The 24666-nt window shown below is 42.5% G+C and overlaps 1 protein-coding gene across 2 annotated transcripts in view; it reads left to right on the top strand.

The window, feature by feature from the left end:
* Positions 1–24437, top strand: part of SLC22A3 (solute carrier family 22 member 3) — a 29847-nt gene extending 5410 nt beyond the window's left edge. For both annotated transcript variants that reach the window (XM_082050141.1, XM_082050140.1), the window contains 10 exons: positions 7643–7746; positions 9758–9912; positions 12330–12495; positions 13522–13639; positions 18995–19092; positions 19219–19433; positions 21348–21456; positions 21701–21813; positions 23241–23340; positions 24113–24437. In XM_082050141.1, the coding sequence (XP_081906267.1) occupies positions 7643–7746; positions 9758–9912; positions 12330–12495; positions 13522–13639; positions 18995–19092; positions 19219–19433; positions 21348–21456; positions 21701–21813; positions 23241–23340; positions 24113–24170 (1236 nt within the window). In that variant the 3' untranslated portion in view covers positions 24171–24437. The remainder of the gene's footprint in view (positions 1–7642; positions 7747–9757; positions 9913–12329; positions 12496–13521; positions 13640–18994; positions 19093–19218; positions 19434–21347; positions 21457–21700; positions 21814–23240; positions 23341–24112) is intronic.
* Positions 24438–24666: the final 229 nt, after the last annotated feature.

Here is a 24666-nt window from a genome sequence, read left to right as displayed (position 1 = left end):
TTGATCTAATGTGATTATTGTCATTGGCACAGCAGTACCCTGTCTTATTTCCACCATCATGGTGAGATTAATATTAAGTATTGGAGGGAAAGGGGAAAAGGGCAGACAGAGGAGCAGAGGGAGCAGCAGTTGCTGAATTTCTTATGAAGGTCTAATTAAGCTTTCACTGTATGAGAGGAACTGGAACAGTTCCTTGCATGGGTTATGCCAGTGGGGCTGTGATTCCTGTCACTGTTATTGAGCCAGCTGGTACTGGATAAGGGCTTGGGCCGTGTTTTTTCTTATTGTTTTTAGGACATCTGCTGTTCTCCCCCATTTAGGAGACTGTAAGTTTCTCCACCTCCCTCTTCTTTGGACATGGATAGACATAAGGAAAAATACAAGGACAGAACAGGTCTTCTGTCCTAGAAGGCTCAATGAATCCAGGTGATCTGAGTGGTAGGGATGCAAAAGTATCAGCTGGGCCATGCACAGGAGAGAAACCTTCAAAGCTTTCAAAACTAAGCTGTTCCTCATGCCTTGAGCCACAGTGCCCTGGGACAGGGTAAACGCTGGCTCCATCTGCCTTGTTAAGTGCTCAGCTTAAAACAAGACATGGAGAGGACAGTATCCTTGCTTAGTCCCTTAGCACTTTGACAGAACCTTTGTCAGAAAGAGAAAAAAAAAGGTAGTTTCTCCCTTTCCATTGCATGCACTTGCAGGGTGTTTTGCTGCAGTAAGGATGTGTGAAAGATAGGAGATTGAAAGCCCAGAGGACAAGCCAGATGGAGAAGAGCTGCCCAGCAACAAATAAAGAACATGCAGCAACAATCTGCATCTTCTCAGGTTTCCTTAAACAATGAATGAATATTGCCCTAAACCTTTTGTCACTGGGAGTGAAAGGGTAAACCAGCCTCCATTTGGTCGCTTGTATGAATGCCACTTAAGATATATGTGTGTACTCTCAATATGCTGTTGTAATTGGGCTGAGGAATCACTGTAGATCTCTTTGTCAAGCAAAAAGTTTCATCCATCATTTTGAAATTAAATTGTAACAGACAGTAAAGTGCTTCCAAACTCCTACTCTAAGTTGCTACATTTTGAGGAGGTTTTAAAGACGTTGTCATTTAAAGCAATGCATTTCTACAGGGATAGGTATTCTGTAGTGTTTTGGGACTTGCTCAGTGCATAAAGGCCTCTCAGCTACCAGGAATTACAAGTCCATGATTAGTCTGCATGTCAAACTAAAATGGAAAATGTTTGCCTTCTGCCAAAGCTGTGAAGAAATGGGAAGTTGCCGCAGCCCCCGTGTTTCCCAACCAGTAGTTATGTATGAATATTTCTTCTGTTCCCATCCCAGCCAGTTCCCACTCCTTTCTACAGAGATTACTCCATTAATGAACTACAGGGTAACAGTGCAAAACCTCTTCCTTTTCCAAGAGAGATCACTCAGGTGGTTTGGTGCTGCAAAGTGCACCAGCCCAGTTCATTCCAGCCACACCACTGCTACTGTAAATCTGCACTGGGATTTCATATTGATGTTCAAGCCTCTGGTGGGAGGAAAACATTCAGCACAGGGATGTATGTCAAAGCAGGGGTGTGTGTCTGCCTGTACCACGAGGCTGTCAGGGTGGGACTGATTTTCCCCAGTCTGCTAAGGACTCTGTAGAGGGGGGTGTCCTGAAGGAGCTGGTTCCTGCTGCCTGTCTCTGTTGGCAGCACCCAGTTCTGCTCAGGATGCCAGCTCGTTGCCAAGGCTAAGAGGAAAGGAGTGCAGATATAGATTGTTTATCAGTTTGGGCAGCACAACCTTTTTTGGTCAACTCTCTAAACAGAAGGAGGCTGTGTTCAGGCACACAACACTTTTTGTCATACAGTGGATAGAAATCATGCAGGCGAGCACAGCACTGAATGGGAAGACGAGTTGCAGGGTTGTGCTGGGTGCATGCCCCTGTGCAGTGAGGGGCTTAGCAGGGAGCGTGGCCATGCTGAGGAAGAGGACATGCCCTTCACTGGAAAGCTGAACTGGCCAGCTGGGCTAGTTCACCTGCTTGATGATTGCAATGAGGAGCTGGCTAGCTAGGTTTTAACAGGATCTAGGTGTAGCCAGTGCTATACAGGTCAATAAATAGGCAAAAAACCCCTAAGGCTTTCCTTTTCCACATCCTTCCTCCCACACTGCAGTAAATGTTTTAGCAATTACATTTCAAGTCTCTGCAGGAAAGGAAACTGAACACAGGATACAATGACATTCCCTTTCTGCTATGTTGTCCTGGGTGAGCAGTGAAATTATTCAAGTGAAAGCAGAAATATTTACTTCATGGCATAGACATGCACTGCAAGGACACTGTTTGTGGTCAGAGACACCTACAAATGCACACGAAGGACAGGACAGTAAGCTCTCCTCACTAACATCTCCTAAATGTTTCTTCAGAATATATCCCAAATTTTGCAGCAGCAGGGGTGTGCTTTTGCAGCTGTAGAGGTGATGCTTCTGAGGGGAAACCTGTGCTGGGTTGCAGCTTGCCAAGGGCTGTGTGATGCTTATCAATGAGCCCATGTTCTCTTTTCTGTAGCTTATTTTCAGTTGGTGTGAGCTATAGCTCTTCTTCCCTTGAGGCACCAAACTGGAATGTTCAGGAAGAAAAAAAAAGAAAACCAAAGTCAGACAGCTGTAGTCCAGACAGACAGAGAGCCCTAGAGTTTTTACTTCTCTAATGTTACCAATTTTGGAAACCAAGTGGGATCACAGGAGGATAGTCTGGGACATTTAAAGACCATATCCTGGGATTTTTTTGGTATGTTATGAGAAGAACCTGTACTTTCAGGAAATGGGATCTCCTATTACTCATAGTGGGAGATGGTTACTGACAGGGATAACTCTTCTGCTCCGTGATGCCACCGGATATTTGCATGGAAGTACTCCTGGTTGCTGAGCTCCTCACTATGTGGATGCCTCTGCCTGGGTGTAGGAGCAGCCTGTGTAGTAGGAGTGTAAACATCAGCCCATGCATGGGTGGACATATGACCATTCAGAAACAGAGAGGAGGCACCACTGTGCTCCTGTTTGAGGAGGCAGCTAGGAAGGGACGTGGGAGATGCTTTGAGGGAGTGTCACATAGGAGGACTACTGGCTAACTGGAGACAAGCTGAAATCCTGGGTGAACAGATGCAGGTACTTTTCCTCCAAGTGTTGCAGATGGGGACAACTATCAGGCACAACCAAACCAGGTCACAGCTGAAGTGGTGATGGGGATCTGACAGGCAGCTTGGATCAAAAATTGATCTCTGCAGAGTGTGCAATTCTCTTTTAAAGGTTACATTCCCCTCTAAAGGTTATGTTTGCAAACGAAAAGCAAGACATTACCAGGGTGATGACTTAAATGCTAGGTGCTACGTCAAGCAAACAGAAAAGGTCTGAGAATGCTTATCTGTATCAGAAGTTATTTAAGTACTTAGAAAATAACAAAGTGCAGGACTAACTTGGGAAAACACAGTTAGCATAGTGTCACTAATGTCTTCAGAAAAAGCTTGTAGTTTCATAGAAGTTTTCTGTATTTTCCAATTTCCCAGAATATTTAAAACACATTGTTAGCCAAAAACTAGTTTCAGCTGCTGCCTAACTCATCTGAAACTGTTGTTCAGATAAAAGAGTCCTCTCCAGTAAAGATATTTCCCTCTCTCTCTTTCTGGCATGCATTTGTTCTTCGTCCCTCTTTCATGACAGCTTATTCATTGCCTGTTTATAGTAAAGAGGGATTAAATTATTAAAAAAAAAATAAATATGCTCTTTGAAAAACAATCAAAATTATAAACCCTGAAGGCCAATGCTGGCAGTGGATGTTGGAGCTGGTCCCTCCTGGCAGCTGTGTGCAGGCTGACTGATTGCATGGGCACCACTCCAGCGCTGCCAGCACAGCCACCCACAACCTGAGCTCCTCTGCTGCCTTTGCAGCTTTGTAGCTTCCCCTTTGTTCCTCCAAGCACAGGTTCCTTTCTCGGGAGAGCAGTTCTGTAGTGCACTGAAGGTACTGAGCCGGCACTGTCCCATGGCAGGGCGGGAAACGTCCTGGCACTCCCTTTGCCATCACTTGGGCTGCCAGGACAGCTTCCTGGGTCTTGGGAAACCTCATGTGTCAGCTCAAGGGGAGCTGTAATCCCCATGAAGCTTATAGGTGTTAGAAATCTGGGGTTTGGTCTCTGAAATCAACAACTGTAATTAGGGACGAGTGGATTTTAAGTGATCTACAGTGTTTATATTTACAGATTTTATGTAAGGATCATCTCAGTTTGACATTGCTTTAGTGGTTTTGTTATTACATGCCCATTTAAATTTTGTTCTCGCACTAATCTATTGCTGTTTCTGGCAAAGCAATAATACTCTTACTCCTTCCCCTTTCTCTCCTTGTTTTTTTGGCTTTTGAGAGAGAGTCTCATGACCATGTTCTTCAGGAGCAATCATAACTGTCAGAGAATGTTTTGCTCTCTGACTTGGGTAATTCTATGAATGGCTCTTAAACCTGGTGCTATCTGAAGCCCTCCCTGCTGATCTATCAATCAGCCTGATATTTCTCTCCAAGATTTTGATCTGTCAAAGATCCAAGCTACTTATGAGATGCTGAGTGATATTAACCTTCACTGGGAGATCACTCACCCTGCAGATCAGGGGCTCAGATCTCTGTTATTCCTGGGGACTGCTAGGAGAGAGGTGTGAGGGCTCCTCTCTGCCTCTCTGGGGAATGGTGCTCCCAGGGTCACTCCACAGCCTCTGCTGGAAGCCAAAAATAATGGTGCAAACGTTTGTGTTAAGCAGTGTTCAGAGCTGGAGCACAGACAGGCTGAAGGTGACTGACCTCTGTCACACTCCATCGCTGTAAAGTGCTGGGAAAAGCCAGTGCATCATAGCAAACTCTGAAGACACCAGTAAAAAATGAGATGAGATAACAGAACATTTTGTAAAACAGCCTGTGGCATCGGGCTCTGAGCTCTCACTAGAGCTGTCATCTGCACAGCAGAGCATGGGGCGTCTCCTGCTAGTACCGGTCTGACCAAAAACCCACAGGGAAGGGTGCAGCTATGTGGTGAGACAGGCAAAGAGAGTGAAAGGTCTATGCTGTGCTTTGAGGTCCTGGGGGAACTGTTGCTCCATGGTGCGAAAACTCAGCTGATCAGCAACATTCAGCACCTGAACGTCTCACCTGCACCTGAAATTCAAGCCAAGCTGGCCAGAGAAGATGTGCCAGTGACCTGCTGACCTTGCAATGTATATACCTCTCCATGCATATACAAGTCCAGCAGCTGTCTTGTTGGTCCCCATGGTGCATACATGGCAGCATTAGTGTGTCCAGCATGGGTCTTGCCTGTGGAACCTGCACCAGGCGTGTGTCCTGTGAGGCATCTAGCTAAATACAGTTCTGGCTAAGTTCGGGAGGTTTCCTTGAGCTCATGTGAGGCCACTCTTCTTGCTTGCCCTCTCTGCCTATCTCTCCATGTGATTATTTCTTTCTCCGTCACACCAGCAGCACACTTTTGAAGCTGGTATTTTTTTGCAGCTGTTTTTGAGCCCTCTGGTAAGCTGTATTGTAGGTGGCTGCAGATGCTCCTCTGAGAGCCTCAACCTCTGTCATCAGCACAGTCAATTGCATTGCCTTCTAAAATCTTCTTTTAATGGTTATTCTCATGAAAAAGCTCTGCTTTCCAAAGCTGCATCTTTTGTTACTATTTGCCAAGGTCGTCATAGTTTCAAAAAGCAATAGGTTAAGAAACACTTGAAGTCTGAAAGTGCTTCTCCATGTTCAGGATATTTTAGGAAAGCATTGCAATAGCTCTTAACTATGATGGCTGAGAGCAGGTTTTAGTCATCTCAGAGGAAGCTGAGGTTTCTGCAGCTCTTGCTTAAGATTTACAGAAGTGGAAGCCAGATTCTGATGGCCTGGCTTGACTGAAAGGTGGCCAGTCAGAGTCCCCAGATTAATGGGATTGACATCAAAGCCATGACTTTGTTTAAAGTCATTGGGCGTGGGACATCTATCGCGTTGGGGACCTAAGAGGTCACTAGCCAAGTTTTTCTTCACAGTTGCAAGAGATGGAAACTGCAGATCTCAGTCAGAGATTTCCCAGACTGGCAGCTTCAAAAAAAAACCAACAAAAAGCCACAAAAACCCCAAATCCTGGACTTCCAGTAAAATCATCATAACTAACATGCTGTCAGTGACAGTGCTAATAGTTTATCTGGAACCAAAACAGAGGAGTTTAATTTATAAAAGTGAAGAATAATCCATAGATATTCGTGTGGATGGCACTTGTGTGGATTTCAGAATATTGAAATAAATGATTTCTTCTTTAGGTACATAAATAAACATTTAAGAGTATTACTTTATGGCTTCTGGTCAGATTCAGGCTCAGTGAAATCCTATTCTGGGTGTCCTCTGTATCTCCTGTACAAGCACCTTCAAAATCCAAGTCCCAGTCCCAGGCTGACCATTACAGCATGCACATGGGCTAAGATGGAACTCAGGCTTGTGACACTAAATTTCAGAGTCTGGAGAACTGTGAGTGACAGAAGAGACTGTTAATCTTCTCTTTAACCCACCCCATGGCTACCCCATCCCAGCACAGTGTTTGAGAACTAGTATTGTGGTACACATGCTGGCAAGCACAAATGTGACACGCTGTGTGTGCTTCAGCAACCAGCACCTTTCTAGTGATAAAAAGATTTCTTACAACTCATGTCTGAAGGAAAAAGGGTCTCTCTAGGGTAAATGGTGGCAACTGCTACTGTCTGTGGCTTCCCTCGGTCCTGAAGCCACATTGTCCTTAAGGTAACCCAGGTATGGACCAAAACCTCCCAACTCCCATAAGGTCTGCAGATTTCGGCAGGCAGCAGTTGGTATTTATTCTCAGAGAATCTCTAAAGTAATCTCCAATGACATGCTGTCTGGATAACTACTTTGGTTTCATTTCAGTTTTAATTCCTAGTCTCTTTGTCTTCCTCTCACCCACTTTCCTCCTCCCTTCATGCCTGCCCATCCCCATCTCCATCCTTGCTAATGAATTCTTCAGATATGCACCAATGTAATGTCGTGATAGGGAGATATGGCTGCTACAATATAAGGAAAAGAGAAGTCTGGGGAAGTTCCGTCAAGAAAATACATATAATGTATCTGAAACTTATCTGAGATCTGTTTTCAGTTTCCTCAGAGACCACATGGTTCTGCCTTTATCTGGAAGGCACTAAGAAAAAGAATTAAACTATTTCTATAAGTTAATGTTTTCACTGAATATAGCTGCGCTGCCTTATTCTGCACTAAACAAAGTCATGGCTTTGCCTTGGCAACATATTTAACAGCTTTGTGTTTAGTTTACTTTCCATATCTGGACAGCTGATGTATGAAACACAGAATCCTTTTGGCAAGGAGGAGCTCTCCCTCTGTCTTCCTGATAGCTTGAAGAGCGCTTGCTACAGCTGCACTTCCCTGACCAGGGAAGATGCTTTTGGTTGAACAAGCACATTGGAACTTCCCCTTCCCTTTCCCCTTTCCCTTTTCCTTCCCCTTCCCCTTTCTCTTTCCCCTTCCTGCCTGGCCCTATGCAATTTCTATAATGTTTTGAGGATGATGAGTAACCCACCAGGGGTGTTTATGCCTCTCCCTTGTTCCCACAGTATAACCTAGTGTGCAGCAATGCCTGGATGCTGGATCTCTCACAGGCTGTCCTCAGTCTGGGCTTTCTGACCGGCTCATTCACCCTGGGCTACGCTGCAGACAGGTACTGTATAAGCACTGCTGTCCTTTTTGCAGAGGTGAAATCACTTGTAGTGTCACCTGCAATAAGCATACATCAACACTTTGGAGGACAGGCAGATGTTCAGCCATCTCCTGGAAAGCTAGGCTCCATCACACATAACAGTTACTTGGGAAGACAAACACCATTGCTCTGAACCTCTGCAAACAGCCAGATTCCCCAAAAATATATACTGAATGAGGCGTCATATGGTGTGGAATATCCCTTTGGTCAGTTGGGGTCAGCTGTCCTGGCTGCGTCTCCTCCCAGCTTCTTGTGTACCTGGCACAGTGTGAGAATCTGAAAGGTCCTTGACTGCTCAGCAACAACCAAACATCAGGGTATCATTATTCTCATTCTAAATCAAAAACACAGCACTACCAACCACTAGGAAGAAAACTAACTCTATCCCAGCCAAAATTAGGACACTGGGTTATCAAAATCCAGACAATGTAGTCTTTGCTTCCTTTTCGTCTGGAAACTTCATGCAATACTACTTACTCATCCTGTTTGGACATTAAAATGTCATGAAAAGAGCTTTCTTGTTGTTTCCAATGTTTTCTGAGCACATCTGGACCCAGGAAGGGCAGAAGGACACAGAAATGAAAAGCAAGCATTCAGAGGAGGTTTATGGTCTGGTGTTTACTGGAGGATGTTCAATAGACATCATTGAGAAGAGAGCAGTTACTTGAGGAAGGAACGACGGGACTCAGTATGGTAACTTTCTCCATTCACACACTTACCACCAAGTTCATAGTTCCCTCCAGCCTGTCCTCAACTGTATTAGAGCTGGATGAATACTAAGGAAAAGGTGTGGGTGATATTCAGGCTTGAGCAGCCAACCTGCCCTCGAATGGGGAGCTCCCATAAGCTCTACCTCTTAGAGTAAAGGAGGGAGCCTGGTTTGTGTTCTGTGCTGATAATTAACAGAAGTCAACCCATGCATTGACTGAGACCACCACTGATGATTGCAATGGCAGGGCGTATTTCTTCAATTAATATAATACTTTCTGCCTCATTTTTCTTTGGTATCTGTAATAATATTAATAATAACTTAAGGTATTATTTCTTCATAGTCAGGAATACTTAAAAAATTATCTGGAATGTTGTCTCAGATAACAAATTTTGAACTTCCAAGGAAAACCTCATCTTTTCAAGGATATAGTAATAAGGAAAAAGGTAAGATGGAAAAGACGGCACTCACTAACTTAAGATATCTCTGACCAGTGTCTGGCTGGATAGTTATGATACTAGCACCTTAGCACTGTGTAAGAGTAGAGCTACAGCTAATTATTAAAATGAAAAAATATGTCTAGGAGTACTTGTGTATTAAGCATGATGTAATTGTCATGCAACTGTGGATGTTGTAAATTGATAGCACTGGGGGAATGTGCTGCAGTCAGACCAGTGGACTCTTGTCTCCTTGACAGCTTTGAAAAGAACAGATCTGGTTGAAAATAGCCTATTTTTTGTCCCATATAAATTCTTCTCATGAAAGTTTTTGAGCAAACTGAACAAACAAATAGACTTTCAAATACTTTTTGGTAAGATAAACAGCTACATCAGTTTCCACAGTTTCTTCTTAAAACAGCAACAATAACAATGGAGAAGAGAACAGAATGGAAATTCTAGTTGTATTCCAAGGACATAGTTTTCATGAAACTACAACTAGATCAAAAATCTGAACTGTAAGACATGGGCCATAGGTTAGATACAAAAAGAAAAACTGTTTTCTAAACCAAAAGGGAACGTGGATAGGACATCACCAGTTTTAAAATTAGTGACATAAAAGCAGTGATAACTACCACAGCGAAAAGAGTCCTATATCCCAAGGGCCAACCCTACAAAGATTCAGGCAGCCTTCCTTTGGAACAAATCTGGTCTTGAAAAAGGCACTTTTAGATCTAGCATTAAAATGAGATGCCAGGAAAAAAATAACCTTTGTGTCTTTTAATGATTTTCACTATGTTTGTTGTTTTTTTTTTTTTTTCGACAGATATGGCAGACTCCTCATCTACCTGCTCTCCTGTCTTGGGGTTGGAATATGTGGTATCATAGTGGCATTTGCACCAAACTTTACTGTATTTTTGATCTTCCGTTTTCTCCAAGGCGTGTTTGGCAAGGGAACCTGGATGACATGCTACGTGATTGGTGAGAGCTGTTATCTTCTCTCTTTTCTGGTTAGGAAAAGTGAGGGATTTTTGGAGGACAAGGAGTCTATCTACATCTGCTCTTCATAATAGTTTTTCTTGGGAACAAAGCACTAGCCCTGGGGTCAGCACAAAATGAATAATCCAACTCCATCCTAGTTAATGCATTTGTTTTTCCAAGACAAGGTGACTGAATGTAAATTGCAACTTGACATCATCTGTGATCTGGGCTCATTCCTGAACTGAAAGTTTGGAAAGCAGTCACTGGCCTTTGTCCAGACTGTTCTGGGGACCTTGCTGGCAGCTAAACACTATAGCATTTCCGTACCTGTCAATGTCTGCTAATTTACTGGTACAGAGGTGGCCTCTGAGAATGGCAGCAAGTGCAAAATCTTTCAGATATTCAGTACTGATATAGGATGGAAATGAGCATCATGCATATGCCTGCCTGATCTCATAGGATTCCATGAAGAAGAATGAGGAAGAAGTAATGCATGAGGGCAGACTAACAAGAGTGACATGTGCTTCAGAACTGTCCAGGCTCTCCTTTCATACCCATCACTGTGAAACTCAGATACGCCTGTGAGCAGCTGACTATAGGCAACTCAGAACCAATGTAAACTTTTCTGTTGATGTTATCTGAGAACTTTTATGGCTGTCTAATCTACGTACTCCAATAGGGAGGGATTAACATGAATAATTAAAAAGTGGAAGAGTGAAATGTGTAGATAAAAAGGTTTTCTTATTACCTAGAAGATCACCAAGAGGATCAAAATCTACAGAGCAAGTCCCAAATAAACCCGATACACAAACAAAGACGTGGTTAATTTTAGCAGAGTCTGAGTATCTTCTGCAAGTGCTCAGAGGAATTAACTGTTTTTCATCACTGGGAAGACAGACACTTGGGTGGCTGCTCTTCATTCTTTAGCTGGGAGGCTTTGCTTAGTGACAGGCTGGACACCAGGGTCCAGATTAGGATTATTTTTTCCTGAAAAGGGATAAGGAAGGAAAGATTTTTTTTATAAATAGCATCAAAACAGTAGGCATGCAGACTTTTTGATAGGTTATAGTCATGGTCCAGCAATGAAGCTCCTAGCATAGCAAGCTTACTTTTCACGAGAAAATGGTATTGTTGTGGCATCTTGAATGACAGCCAGGTTCAGAAAGGGAAACTCCTCTCTAGAGCATGAAATAGCATAACATTGAGGAAAGCATCCTACTAGAGATGAGACGTCCCAGGGTCACCCAGAATATTTACCAATGTAACATCTTTTAAGGGGTATACACAGATCATTGGTTTGGTTGCACTAGGAGGATGATAACCATTAATACATCTCCCAAGTGACTGATCTGTGTTTCAGAACCACAACAGGCTTCCCCAAGAACCTCCATTTGCTTTTACATACAACTCAGCTCCTCCCGGTCTAGTGCTGAGCAGCTACATTGGGTTGCCCCTGAGCCATGCAGACATGATGAATAGTCAATAAAAATAGTAATGGTGTCATATCTGTCTCCATTGACAGCTGAAACAAATCACTGTAACTTGTAAAATTGTATCTCCTTCAGTAAAAAACAAATAAACAAACAAACAAAAAACACACCAAAACAAAAACCAAAACAAACAAAAAAAACCAAACAAAAACCCAGACAAAACAACAAAAATACCCCAACAAAACATAAACAAGTAAACAAACAAACAAAAACCAACAAGGTAAACCCCTCTGCTTTTACTTTGAAGGCTAGGTAGTGGTGACAGTTTTGAAACAAACAAGAGACACTTCTTCGTGCATTGCTTATCTCAACTATGGATCTCATGGCCATGGGATATTGACAGCAATATGGTCCTACGGGGGTTTCAGAAGTGATTAGGCATGTTCACAATATAAAAAAATCCTCCAAAGGATTAAAAAAATCCCAACAAAGGCCATGTTTGTTCTGGTCAATAACACAAACTGTGGCCCATATCTCAGCCTTCAGAGCAGCCAGCATGGTATGGCTAAACTCTCTTCCCCACAGGTGCCTTGTCCATATTACCTGCTGGGAGCAGCCACTGACGGAAGGATCCTCTAGTCTGGGGCATGGGGCAGAACTGTGCCAGGGAGAGTGCTAACAGTTTACCACTAAGCATGATCATGATGCTGTCTCACACCCCTGTTCTGCCCAGATGTAATTCCTTAGTAAACATGCAATCAGAAACCCTTCTAGCTGAAGAACAGTGGGTGAATTGATGAGGTTGTGTCACCTCTGCTTGCCCAGGACAGCCTTGGTGATGTGCTTACACTGCTGAAGACAAGATGCTGGGCTAGACAGACTTGTAATCTGAGATACAACTATCTTTCCTTATGTTCCATCACTAATATTTTTCTTTTTAGTTCAGTTTGTTTCTGTGTTGGTTATTTTGGCTTTCTCTCTGCTCAGTCACAGAGATTGTTGGTTCAGACCAGCGGATTGTTGGGATCGTGATTCAGGTGTTCTTCACCCTGGGAATTATGATTCTCCCTGGAATTGCATACTTGGTTCCCACCTGGCAGGGGATCCAGCTGGTCATTTCACTACCCAACTTCCTCTTCCTGCTCTATTACTGGTAACGTTGCAGTCATTGCTCTTGTCATTATTGCTATTGCTATTTGAGCATCTTGAGACTTCTGCTGTGGTGCTCAGTTTCCAGTGTGCAAGATGTTGTAGGCTGGAAAGAGGATATTTGCATATTGTTGATTTTGGATTTTTGATTCTTTTTAGCAAATTGCAGACATTCATTACTCTCCTTTTCCTGCCCAGGGTTTGCCTCTCTTGTCAGCCACAGCTGCCCCTTCACAGAACCCTGCTCTGCTCCTGCTCAGCCCACGGCTTGCTGTTTATCCAGTTAACTTGACCAAAGTCTGCTTTTCCCATCAGCCATGGGACTCCACTTTCATCCCTAATTACGTACTTAGTTCAAGTCTGAACTTGCCCTACAGTTCCCATGTGTCAGACAGTACAGCTAATGAGAAAGCAGAGCACTGTGCTGTGGTGAAATCAGTGCCAGTGAAGTGCAGCCATCCCATGGGCTAGATTCAAATAATCTAATCCACACACCCTCTTCCTGCACACTATTCACAACATTGTATGTTGTGAACGTTTTAATGGTGAATCATCTGAACCCTAGGCTAACAGAAACACCAATCAGTAGTATTGCTTTGTGTTCAGTTTATAAAATTTGTATACATTTGTGTGTGTGTTTTTCTTATAATGATACATCTAGAAATTTCCTGAACTGCCTGTACTTGGTACTACATCTGTTTAGTGTTGACTTCCATTGTTCCTTGCTGTTCTACAGTCACGCTGTTTGCTTATTGGTTATCATACCTTTGACATCCATTATGTAAATACAATAGTTGGATTTCTTACTTTTCACCTTCACAGAGTATTCATGTTTTCTTTTTTCTTGCCCAAAAGGATCAGGTGTTTTACAGGAGACCGACTGGAAAAGCAGTCCATCAAAGAGTTTCTGTATCCCAAATACTGCAAAATCAGTGTGTTGTGCATTAACACGTGCAAAAGGCAAATGACTTTGGTTTGTTTGTGATGTTAAAGGGCAAAATCCCTATTTACAACTTCTGTGTTCTTACAGGGTGGTTCCCGAATCTCCACGTTGGCTCCTGACACGAAAAAAAGGAGAGAAAGCATTAAAAATCATGCATAACATTGCAAAACACAATGGGAAATATCTCTCACCACATTACTCAGAGGTACTGTCATCTGTTTGAGCTAGAGGCTTTTTTCTAAACTATCTTAACCTTTTGAAAATTCACTTGTGTTAAAATGAATTCTGTTTATGTGATGGGCAACACTCCTCAAATGTCACACCAGAACAAGATTGTCAGTCCCATACCTGCTTAGCTAATTGCATGAGGGTAAAAGTGAACTGGTGGAAAGATATGGCATGAAAAAAAATGTTTGCAAACAAGTGAATCAGGTCTTTCATTTGCAACACTCCTATTTAAAAACTTGCAGGAAATATCAGAAACTAGCCTGAGCGCCAACAGTATTTCACAGCAGCTCCTATTTTAGCTGACAAAGTGAATGGACACAGCAGGATCCAGTTCCCTGGCTCCTTCACTAGAACTTCCTTTTGTGACTCAAAGAGAAGATGAAGTAGAAAATTGGAATTTAAGTATAAATTTGATTCAGTCCCAATAGGGGGAAAATATGCCCCAAAGTTCAAAATAGAATCATGGAATCACAGAACGTTAGCGATTGGAAGGGACCTTAAAAGATCATCTAGTCCCTGTACTGAGGAAGCACTGAGATCACTATTTACAAAATAGGACAATATATGTTAGAATTACTGGCCTTTGACAAGTGGTCTTGATGGAACTGAAAGGACTGATGTGTTTCAAATAATGCTGTTGTGTCATTGCAGCATTTGCCTTGTTCTGTGCTGAGTGGCATTACCTGGCTCTCAGACCATGTTTACCGTGGTATTTGCCTTATGGTTCAATGACAACAACAGATGTGAACAAGGTTCCTGTTTTGCAACAAATCAGGTCTGGAGACTAAATGGTAGCTATAGTAATGTTAGAAATCATTATTTGAACTAAGGAAAACACCTGGAAATTGCTAGCACACAGCAGGCCAGAGATGGAATATGGAATACATACAATAATTTCAGAAAGAAACTGGGATGTTCTTATTGAAAAGCAATGACCTACGAACAATGTCTGTCTTTCAGTACACAATACTATCCTTTATGCTTACATACATGCATATGCATAGACATTCATTTTTATACATATACAAAATTATGATGTGTGACTTTTAACTAAATTTTCACTTAGACTAAAGATAAAGACTTTGGGATGGCAGTGTCTGGAGGAGACTGGTGCGTCCTATTCTGTCAGGAAGGGATGTGTGTGCTCTGTAAGAGGTAGCTGGCAACCTGGGTTCCCACAGCACAGTATCTTACCTAGGTCTTTCCCATTGCTCTTCTTAAGCAAGGGAGAATCTGAGAATTTAGCCCAGCTTATCTAAAAGAGTGGTGTTGCTTCACCAGAATCCTAGGGTATAATTCTGGATGAAATCCAAGCAGTTATTATTTGCACTCTTATGAAACCCCAGATAGCTGTTCTCAAATTCATTCCCTTGGTGAGAAACAGGCTCCATGAATCATCCAGCCAGTCCAAGTAGCTCTGTATATTCAGGACCAGCCTGCTGTAAATATAGACCTTGCATGAAGTGCACACATGAAGAGGTATATGATAACAGAAGAAGTATCGAAATAGCCAGTTGATTCATACCAATATTCCATTATCTTTCCATTTCAGTAAGTGTATGTTAATGACAGTTCTGGCAACTTAAAGTTCACACAACAGGTTCCAGAGAGAAGCTGGGCCCTAACCTATTCTGTGCCTTTTGGAATTCATGAATCTGGACTAATGATTTTATAGAGTCAAAACTAGACCTATCAGCAGAGAAGAGTACAATGAAATATACATTTCCACAGTCCTCTGCATTGCTCATGAGCAACTTGCTCAACTGCCATAACATTGCTATAATGGCATTTCTATGAGTGTTATGTTGCTCAGGGGACCACATAAAGGTTAATGATGGGAAGGGAGGGTTTGTCAAGGGAAAAAGGTGTATATAACTTACTTGGCCAAGAAACAGCATGATCCTGTTGTACGTTAGTGGAGCAACATGACAGAAGGAGTTTTGATGAGCAGCAACAAGCCAAGCCAGCAATTAGTGAAGTATTTTTCTGATGGAAGCCAAGACATCTCTGTGATACCAGCCAAGGTTAGGAAATCACCCTCAGCTGTCCCACAGTGCAGAATGAACTCTGCTAGTCACGTTGGACTAGCATCTTATACAACTGGAGGACTGCAGACCAAAACCAGTGGAAGAGAAACAAAATGAAAAGACAGACTAAGGAAGAGAAAAAAGGGTAAATCCATTTATTGTCCTTGGCTGGGGCATACACACTGGTGAGATTTCCCCCAGTCTGATTGGCATTGCCCATTGTGGAGTGTGGCCTGAGACATGTAGTAGGAAGGCTGTGCTGCTGCAACTCCCTCTCGTTCAGCCCCGAGTTCCTACACCCACTTTCCCTCTCTCAACATCAGCATTTTCAAGGTGTCAGATCAGGATGGAGATATGTGTCTTTCCCTGCTTTTTGTTTTAAGTTACATACATTTGTTCAGAAGTGTCCCTGCTCGTGACCCTAAGCTACTCACAGCTGCAGCAGATTAACCTCCACGCATCCAGATTTGTGCTGGATCTGCTCCTACAGATGTATACAATGTCTGTAATCCTTGGAGCTGTGCCCAGAGGAGAGTGAGCATCTCCAGAAAGCACATTAGTCATGGATCAAGTGTATTTCTCACATTAACTCACGTCAGAATTCACTTTCACAAAACAATTTCAGGCAAAGTGCTGCAGGTGTGGAGGGGCAGGGAGAAGAGAGAGGCATTGTCTACCAGTGCATTTTGGCTAAGATTTTCCAGTATGACTGTAACAATTTCATTGGTCAAGTCCCTTACATGGCTTTGGATGTAGCAGCCTTACATTTTTTTTGGCATGCAGAGACCACAGATGACCTCTGTATGAAAACAGATAAATATTTGCTGCTTTTTTCTTCTGTGGGTTACAGCAGTGGTATAGTTCAGTTCTGTCCAGAACTCATCAAATTAATTATAAATTATAAACTTTTTTTCCCCAGTTACTTGTAATTACCCTAGCATGTTTTTTTTTCCAAGATAATTTTTTCATTCTTGGTCTCTGTCCAAAAGCAGGATGGATTGCAACCAGCTGAGTAAAGGCTGCTTCTTGAGATTGCTGTAAATCAAACTCCCCTATCCCTTTATACATTTTTCTACTATATAGAGATATATAGAAATATATATTTCTAGTATATGTTAACTTACATGCATATGTATTATAGACATGCATGGACATAATGTCCTGTGCAGAATTAAGTGTGTGCAGAACTATATGTCTATGTTATGAGAATTCTTTAAAAATTATTGCAGAAAAACTGACATGTAATTTGGTGGGACATAAAAATGACAGGGAAGTTAGTTATGAAACTTCCTCCAGAGTTTTCAGATAGTATATCTTTGGAAACATGGATCCTGTCATTGAATTCCTGACTGCATTGGTGTGAATAGCAAAGCTCTCCTTAACTTCAAAGAGCAAAAAGAGGATATTTTTTCCCTACGAAGAGTTGACTTTCCACGGTGATTTTTTTTTCATCCCTAAAAAAGTGCTCAGTCATGCTTGGGGTTATTGTGACTTTATTAAGACATAAAAATATATGGTAGCAGCCATGCTGAATTTATCTTTAGTCCTTTGGAAAACTAAAACCATATTTGCACAAAGTCACAAATGATGGCTGGCAGCCTGCTTTTACAAACACAGTCGTGGCAGGTTTATAACCATAATATGAGAGAGTCTCAGACCAGTGCAGAATCACAGCAACCTCTGCCTGCCCCAGAAAGGGCTCTGGCATGCAGCAGAAGTGGCAGCACTTTGAAGAAATCTTCTGGCTCTGGTTACAGAAGAAAAGCAAGAGGGAGTAGGAAGGAAGTTCAAATAAATGTGAGGTTTTTCTCTCCACTTACAAGGTTTTGTGTCACTCACTTAGGAAAAAGTCCTGCATAAATACATCCAGCCAAATCCCACTGAAAAACATCTGTGCTACCTTGTGACAGGAAAAACGAATACAGGGTAAAAACTTTGGGTGTAGCCCTGGCTGAGCTGAGAAGACCCTTGGGCAATGCCTTGGCTTTACTCCTGTTCTTGTCACAGATCTGCATGTTCCCATGTGCTTCTCCATCCTTTCACCCATGTCTCCTCACTGTCTGGGATCGTTTCCTTGGGCCCCTGCGCCCATGCAGGCAGTGGGCACCATGGTGGTAGAGAGGGATTTACTCCTCTCTTTGCTCTCTTAGGCCTCCTTTCAGGAGGGGGGGCAATAACTGAGAGTCAGAGCAGGCAGGCTGCCTGAAATCCTCCTAAAAAGAGCGCAGCAGGTTTAACCCCATGTTTCCCACAGCTGCTTTGAGAGCTAACTGCAATCCCAGCCACAGCTGCCAGTTCTTGGGCAATCTCACCATTTGCCCCTGCCTAAAACCACCTCTGCCTTTTCTTCCTTGTCCTCCTCACCTGCCAAGTCAACATACAAACAAAAGGGCTGCCACCTGGCTTGGGCATCATGGTTAAAATCTGCTGGCCACATTTAAAATCAGCCTCCATCAATGTGCCTAACCCCTTTTTGGCTCTGCTAATATTCTGAATCCATAATATCCTATGGCAATGAACTCCAAAGTTTAAACACAGTATGAAATCTGGCCCTTTGCTGTCATTGTTAAACCTTCTAACTAATTATTTCATTGAGTGCCTCATTGTGACTGTATTGGAGGAAGCTATGAACAGATTTACTATGCTTTGTAGGCAGTATGAGCACCATTAATTCATACTTTGCAAGATTTTTTTCTTCTAGGGTAGAAGTCACACTCAGCATGGTGCTTGTGGGTTTTAAGACCCTCTGAATTTCACCAGCTGAATGTTTTGTAGCACCCAAGAGCCTTCACAGATCTGCCCTTTCTCTCACTCCTCTTTTCTTCCTGCTGCACAACTGTGCCACTGGTTGTGTTCCCAAGCCCACTGCTTGCTGCTCACCCCCTCTCTCCCTGCTTCCCACAGCTCATCGCTTTGCCCTTCCTGCCACGGTCTCCTCCTCTCTGTCACCTCTGGCAGAAGGCAGCTCTGCTCCCAGTGACCCTGATGTGACAACGACCGCTTATTACCTTCCAAGAAATTCCTGGTCAACTTGTCTCAGCTTACAATGAGGAAATAATTTTTCCACTCTCAAGTCAAGATTTGGGACTTTTTTTCTGATTTTTGCACAATCATCATTAAGGAAAGCCCACAGCTGTGTCCAGTTATAAACTATTTCCTGTATCTGCGCACTGCTCTGGAGTGCTAAAAGCAGCAAGCTGGCTCATCAGCACATTCGCTTGTTGGACTGGAATATTGCTGAGCACTCTGCCCCAGCACCTGCCTGACCACTGACAGCTGACTCTACTGCTTACTTTTCTCCTCAGATCACTATTAGCAATGAGGAAGTCAGCAACCCCTCCTTTCTCGACCTGGTGAGGACTCCCAGGATGAGAAGGAACACGCTCATCTTTATGTACGCATGGTGAGTGCTCATGTCAGTCCACCTTGTCACCCGGGCAGGGAGTTTTTCCCTTGTGACTTTTAGGGTCTTTCCAGCTGCTTGTAGTAATTTGTTTGCCTCTCAATGTTTGTTTCCTTTGCTGTTTAGGTTCACAAGTGCCCTGATCTACCAAGGGCTTGTCATGCGCCTAGGAATTGTCGGAGGAAACCTATACCTAGACTTCTTCATCTCAGGAGCTGTGGAGCTGCCTGCTGCACTCCTAATTTTACTGACAATTGATCGCATTGGCCGGCGTCTTCCCTTTGGAATAAGCAATATTGTGGCAGGAATTGCATGCCTCATTACTGCCTTCTTGCCAGAAGGTAATTCCCTTCCCAACCTCAGGCTCCTCAGGTCAATGACTTCTCCCTGACACTCCTCAAGCAAGGACAGAAGGCCACACAAAACTGTAGATGAAAGCAAAATTGTCTGCTGATGCAAGCAGCATTACAGTCATGGAACAACAAACTTATTTGCTTATAGAATGCCCTGGGACATGTTATGTTTATATTTTTGATGTGAGGTGAGAAACAGCTGGATGTATTCTAAGAAAAATGTGTATAAGGGCCATGTACTGTTTTTGAAGGCAAATGCAAGGGAATCGTATACAAACATGAAGGGAAAATATATTCCTTGACTTGGAAGACAATGATGTAAGAAATCAGTGATTCAGCTGAGGCAGCTTGGCGGTCTTCTCGTTTGCCAATAAAGCAATGCAAATCACAACATGATGTAGGGGCAGTGGCAGACACTGTGAGAATTGTTGCTCTACCCTCAATCTCCCGGGGGTTTGGACAGTGTTCAGGGCCTGGAGGAAATGTATGGCTTTTGATTAAGTCATTCTTGTCTGGTTTCAAGGGCAACTAAAAGGTCTGATATTGCACACAGGGTTCCCAGCACTCCTGTCTTTTCCTTAAATTGTTTTCCATCCTGTGGTGTTGTTTGTTTGTTCATTTGTTTGTTTATCAGTCGCACTGGGGTGCTCACACAGTTTGAGTATTTGAGTACCCTGGCAGAGGAAGGAAGCACATGGATGTCACCCTCACCTCAGGGGTCTGATGGACTGAAGGGGATGCCAGTGAGACACTGTGGATTTGCTTTGTCTTTCTAGCCTTTGCTTTTTTTACAAGTATTTGAAAGCAGAACTTTTCAGGGCAAATGCAGTGTCTTGCAACATAGGATGAAATCTGATGGGGGTTTGTTTGGTTGTTTTGGAAGGGAAATTACCCCAGGCATCTCATTTTTTGGTTCAGTGTAAACTGAAATGTTTTCTTGTTCTTCCTGTTGAGGTTTTGAAAAAACACAATCACTGCCAGAGCCCTGTCTGGTGGCGGAGGTCCCCTTCATGCCAGGTTCAGACTTGTTGTTTCACTTGCCTCCCTGTCTGCCTAGTTGTGGTTAGACTGTCCTGTCCTAGGAGCGTTGCAAAAGTGCTTATTGCATTCTTTATGATGTCCCTCCAGAGGTCACTGGCTCTCCAGAGTGCTGAGGAGCCACACAGAGTGAGATGGGATGGCTCTGCCCTGCAGTGCAGATGTGACCATCGCACGTCCTGCTGATCTGTACAGGCTCCCCGCTGATGTGTACATGGAACTGGCAGCACAACAAAGCTCGAGTGGAGCCAGGGTGGCCAGGCAGAGACACCAGGGCAGTGTAAGGCCCCTGGGCCACTTGTCCCATGTGTAAAGCCAAGCACCAGGGAAGGGAAGGGGGAGGATGACCAGGAGTAGCATTATTAGGAACACGTCTGATGTGCAATGGCTAGACAAATTATGAAGTGTAGTTGGCCTTCTTTACAGAGAATTATTGTGCTGTTGCTGCAGATGCACCTTTACAGGTAGCTTCTTTGTGACCAGAGGGCTTTGGAAGGTGACTCAATGGGGTTCCTTACAGCATAACCTCTCTATATAAATAAATGTTCCTTTCCAGAGCACAATTTGGATGTGGTCATGGAAGCTTTTAACATTCAGTCCCCCACCCGTGCTGTTATGCCACACCAGAATCTTGAATCAATCAATTGGAAGTGATTTCTGATTCTCCAAAGCAGCCTCATGTGATGCTGGAAAGCAAAAAATGCCAGTATAGATTGATATCTAACAGCAGTGGCCCTTCAGTCTGATTTGCACTGATCTAGTGTTTCTGTGACGTAGCTTCTGCTGACAGGGCCTGGGACTATCAGAAATACCCTGCTGGTGCAGCAAAGCATGCTTCACCCAGGTTTCTTTTTGAATGAACAGATATGCCATGGCTCAAAACGGCGGTCGCCACGCTGGGAAGACTGGGCATCACCATGTCTTTTGAAATTGTCTATCTTGTGAACAGTGAACTGTACCCTACGACACTGAGGTATGTCGAAAGCTCACAGAAATCTTTCAACTTTTCCCTCTGCTTTTCCCCATTCCCTATTTCGCAACCTTTTAGCAAAACTGCATTTTCTCCAGAGTTTCCTAACTGAATACCCACTGCTCAATGTCGATAGTGTATTCTGCTGAGAAAATTTTTGAGCTAAGTCTACATTTTTCTCCTTAAACTGTTGGTTTGTCTGTTTGGTAGCACTTCTCAAATATCTGACACTGTTTTACTTTTGCAGAAACTTTGGTGTTTCCCTGTGCTCGAGTTTGTGTGACCTAGGTGGGATCATAGCCCCGTTCCTGCTTTTCCGATTAGCAGCCATTTGGTTGGAGCTACCTCTAATTATTTTCAGTAAGATTTGATTTAAAATGTAGTTTTGGTTTAAATATCCTCCTCATAACAGAGCTTTTCTGTTGCATCAAAAGAGTATAGTGTGTACCTTCATGTTCCTCTCAAACCAGACCTTCTCAACATTCATGCCTAGAGCAAGGGCTGAACAGAAAATCAATGAAATGTGAGTGATTTCATGGCACACTATGGATAAGCTCAGGTTTGCTTGGGTGACTTGGCTGAAGGAGCATAAAATAAACTATGTGAGGTGCTTTAAGACTGAGAAACCTTACAGCTAATTTCTGTAACTGAAGAGAAATAAGCTTAATCTCTCAACAGTAGAGGTTAACGTCCTTTGAAAAAGTATTACTTTGGGTTTTTTGATACATACAGTTATGACCATGGATGTTGTATTAGTCATAGCTACTTATTCCTGTCAAACTCTTTTATTCAGTTACATTTGGGAAAAACTAAGCCCTGTGGTTTTATCCTGTGGAATAAAATCAGTTATTTCTAACAAGGAAGTGGGAATCTGTGGCTAAACTAGATTTCCAGAAGATAGATGTGACTGGGAAAAAAGCAAAAGGGATAGTATAGAATAAGAAGGGAAACTGGTGCTAATTAAAATTGTATCTTGAAAACAAAAACAGAAAGACAAAATACATTTTTAAAAAATTACCAATATTCCAAGAATAGATGTGTATAGAGGTACTGTTAACATTATCTAATTCTAAAATTCTGCTGCTGCTGAATTGAGTTACATGTAGAGAATCAGAGAGAAACAAAGAGGACTGTGCAACAGTCAGAGATTTCACTTTTAATTCCAGCCTTTCTATTTGTGACTTATTACATTGTTTAAATTGTATCTGCGCCAGAAATCATTCCAAAATAATGATTCTTGATGTGCTACTTCAGACTGGCTCTCTACCTGAGTGTTCTTTCCCAATTAAGAATTTTTATTCTGAATTACATAATCTACTTAGGCCATGGATACACAAAGAGAGTATTTCAGGAAAATCTCAATGGCTTCAAGAAACGTGGATACATCTATGAGATAGAGCCCCTTGAATAATGGCGGATTTGTCTTATGTGAGAAATACTGTCCTGGTTCTCTTGCAGTTTGTAGGGTTTTGCCTATATGCACTTATCTCAAGTTTTTGTCTTCTAAGATCTCATTTTTGGGGCAATTGAGGCTGCAAGTTAAACCTTAATCCTAAGTGATTTTGGTTGCTTGGTTGGTTGGTTGGTTGGTTGGTTGGTTGGTTGGTTGGTTGGTTGGTTGGTGTTTCAATAGGTTAAATTAATGTAGAATAAAAGTGTTTGATAAGAGTAAGGTAATCAGAAATAGCTGTTGTACTCTTAAAATCGCTCTTTAACCTTAATCTGAATAAACTTTCCTCAGTGGATAAACCCTTATTTCTTTCGTATTTCTTTAATGTCCATTGCAGGTATTCTTGCAGTTGTCTGTGGGCTCCTAGTATTTCTTTTACCAGAGACAAAGGGAATCTCCTTACCAGAGACAGTGGAGGACGTGGAACAAATTTCAAGGTGGGATATGTATTTCTTTACATTTACTTGGATACGTATTTTCTTTATATTTACTTGGATGAGGTTTTCTGAGGGTGTTCTCCTCCAACCTTGTCAGCTGTCATAAAGTGTGAAAGTAAATTCCCAGGTTAGGTTGATGTTATGAGCAGGTGGTATTTTCCTCAATAGAAATGTGAACCTTCCAATATCATTAATGCAGATTGTTAAAAAACCCCATGGGAATAGGATCTATATTTTTTTCATAAATACACAAGGTTTTCTTGTGCACTTCTAGAAGCAGAAGTAATAGCATGTAGGAGAGATACTGCAAAGTATAACCTGCAGCTTTCTGCTCAAGAAAACCAGCCATTACCTCAAAGCATCCTGTGACGAAGGGGCCTTGGTCATGGTAGCATATCCATGATTTGTGAAGTCAGTGAAAAGTAATGTAGAAGATGAATTTATAGCTGAAGAGTTACAGGCACAACTTTCCACTCCTGGCACATGGCAAGCCAGACTCTTCACTGCATGCCAGGTGTGCAGGGAACCTTGACACCTTGGCTTGCTTGGCAGTAGATTTCTTGAGGAACTAGTGCTATAAATTAATGTTTCAAACAGTGGCTTTGCATATTACATCAACAACTTTTGCCTGCTTTAATGTACAAAGAGAAGAAAGAGGAAATTTTCTATGCAGAAAGTGAATGTTTCAGTACTGCAGCTAAGACTACGACTTGGTCTACATATTTTCCTGTTTCTTTTACACTTACAAGCCTCTTCCCTTTTGTTTCTTCAGTCATTTTGGTAAATGTGGCAAGAAACAGAAACACCGGGACACCAACTCTTATATTTGAACTTTGAAGGACCGCACTGTGCAAAGAACCATTTTCCCATACTGGGAATTTGTTCTCCACCTGCCACTACTTCAAAATTTGCTGCAGAATATGGATTGAGCTCCATGTTCTTCTTCTGAGCACAAGGACATTTAAAACAAGCAGTGTATTTTTCTATAAATACATGATAAATTCATTTTTTCTGAGTATGCTGTTTGCAGGAAGAGACCGCTCTGTGGTTCTTGGTTGAGAACAGAACAGCCTAAAAAAAAAAAGATGCACTATCCAGCTCAGTGAGCTTTTATTTATTTCTTTATATATTTGAGCAATTTGTTCATTTCTATTGTTACCTTTGGGCGAGGAGGGTTGGTAACAGTACTGCTTGTTTAAGATTTGGGTGACTTAGAGGAAGAGATAATGAATATTTCAACCCCTTTTCGTTTGCCCATGGAGAATCTGGACAAACAGAAGATCTGATGGCTAAGGAATGAGGATGCTGATCAGGATGGTCCTATCT

Source organism: Streptopelia decaocto (genome assembly GCF_964273445.1).
Source record: "Streptopelia decaocto genome assembly, chromosome: 3".
Taxonomy (NCBI): domain Eukaryota; kingdom Metazoa; phylum Chordata; class Aves; order Columbiformes; family Columbidae; genus Streptopelia; species Streptopelia decaocto.
Note: the sequence above shows the minus strand (reverse complement) of the source record. Positions and strands in the feature narration are given on the sequence as shown.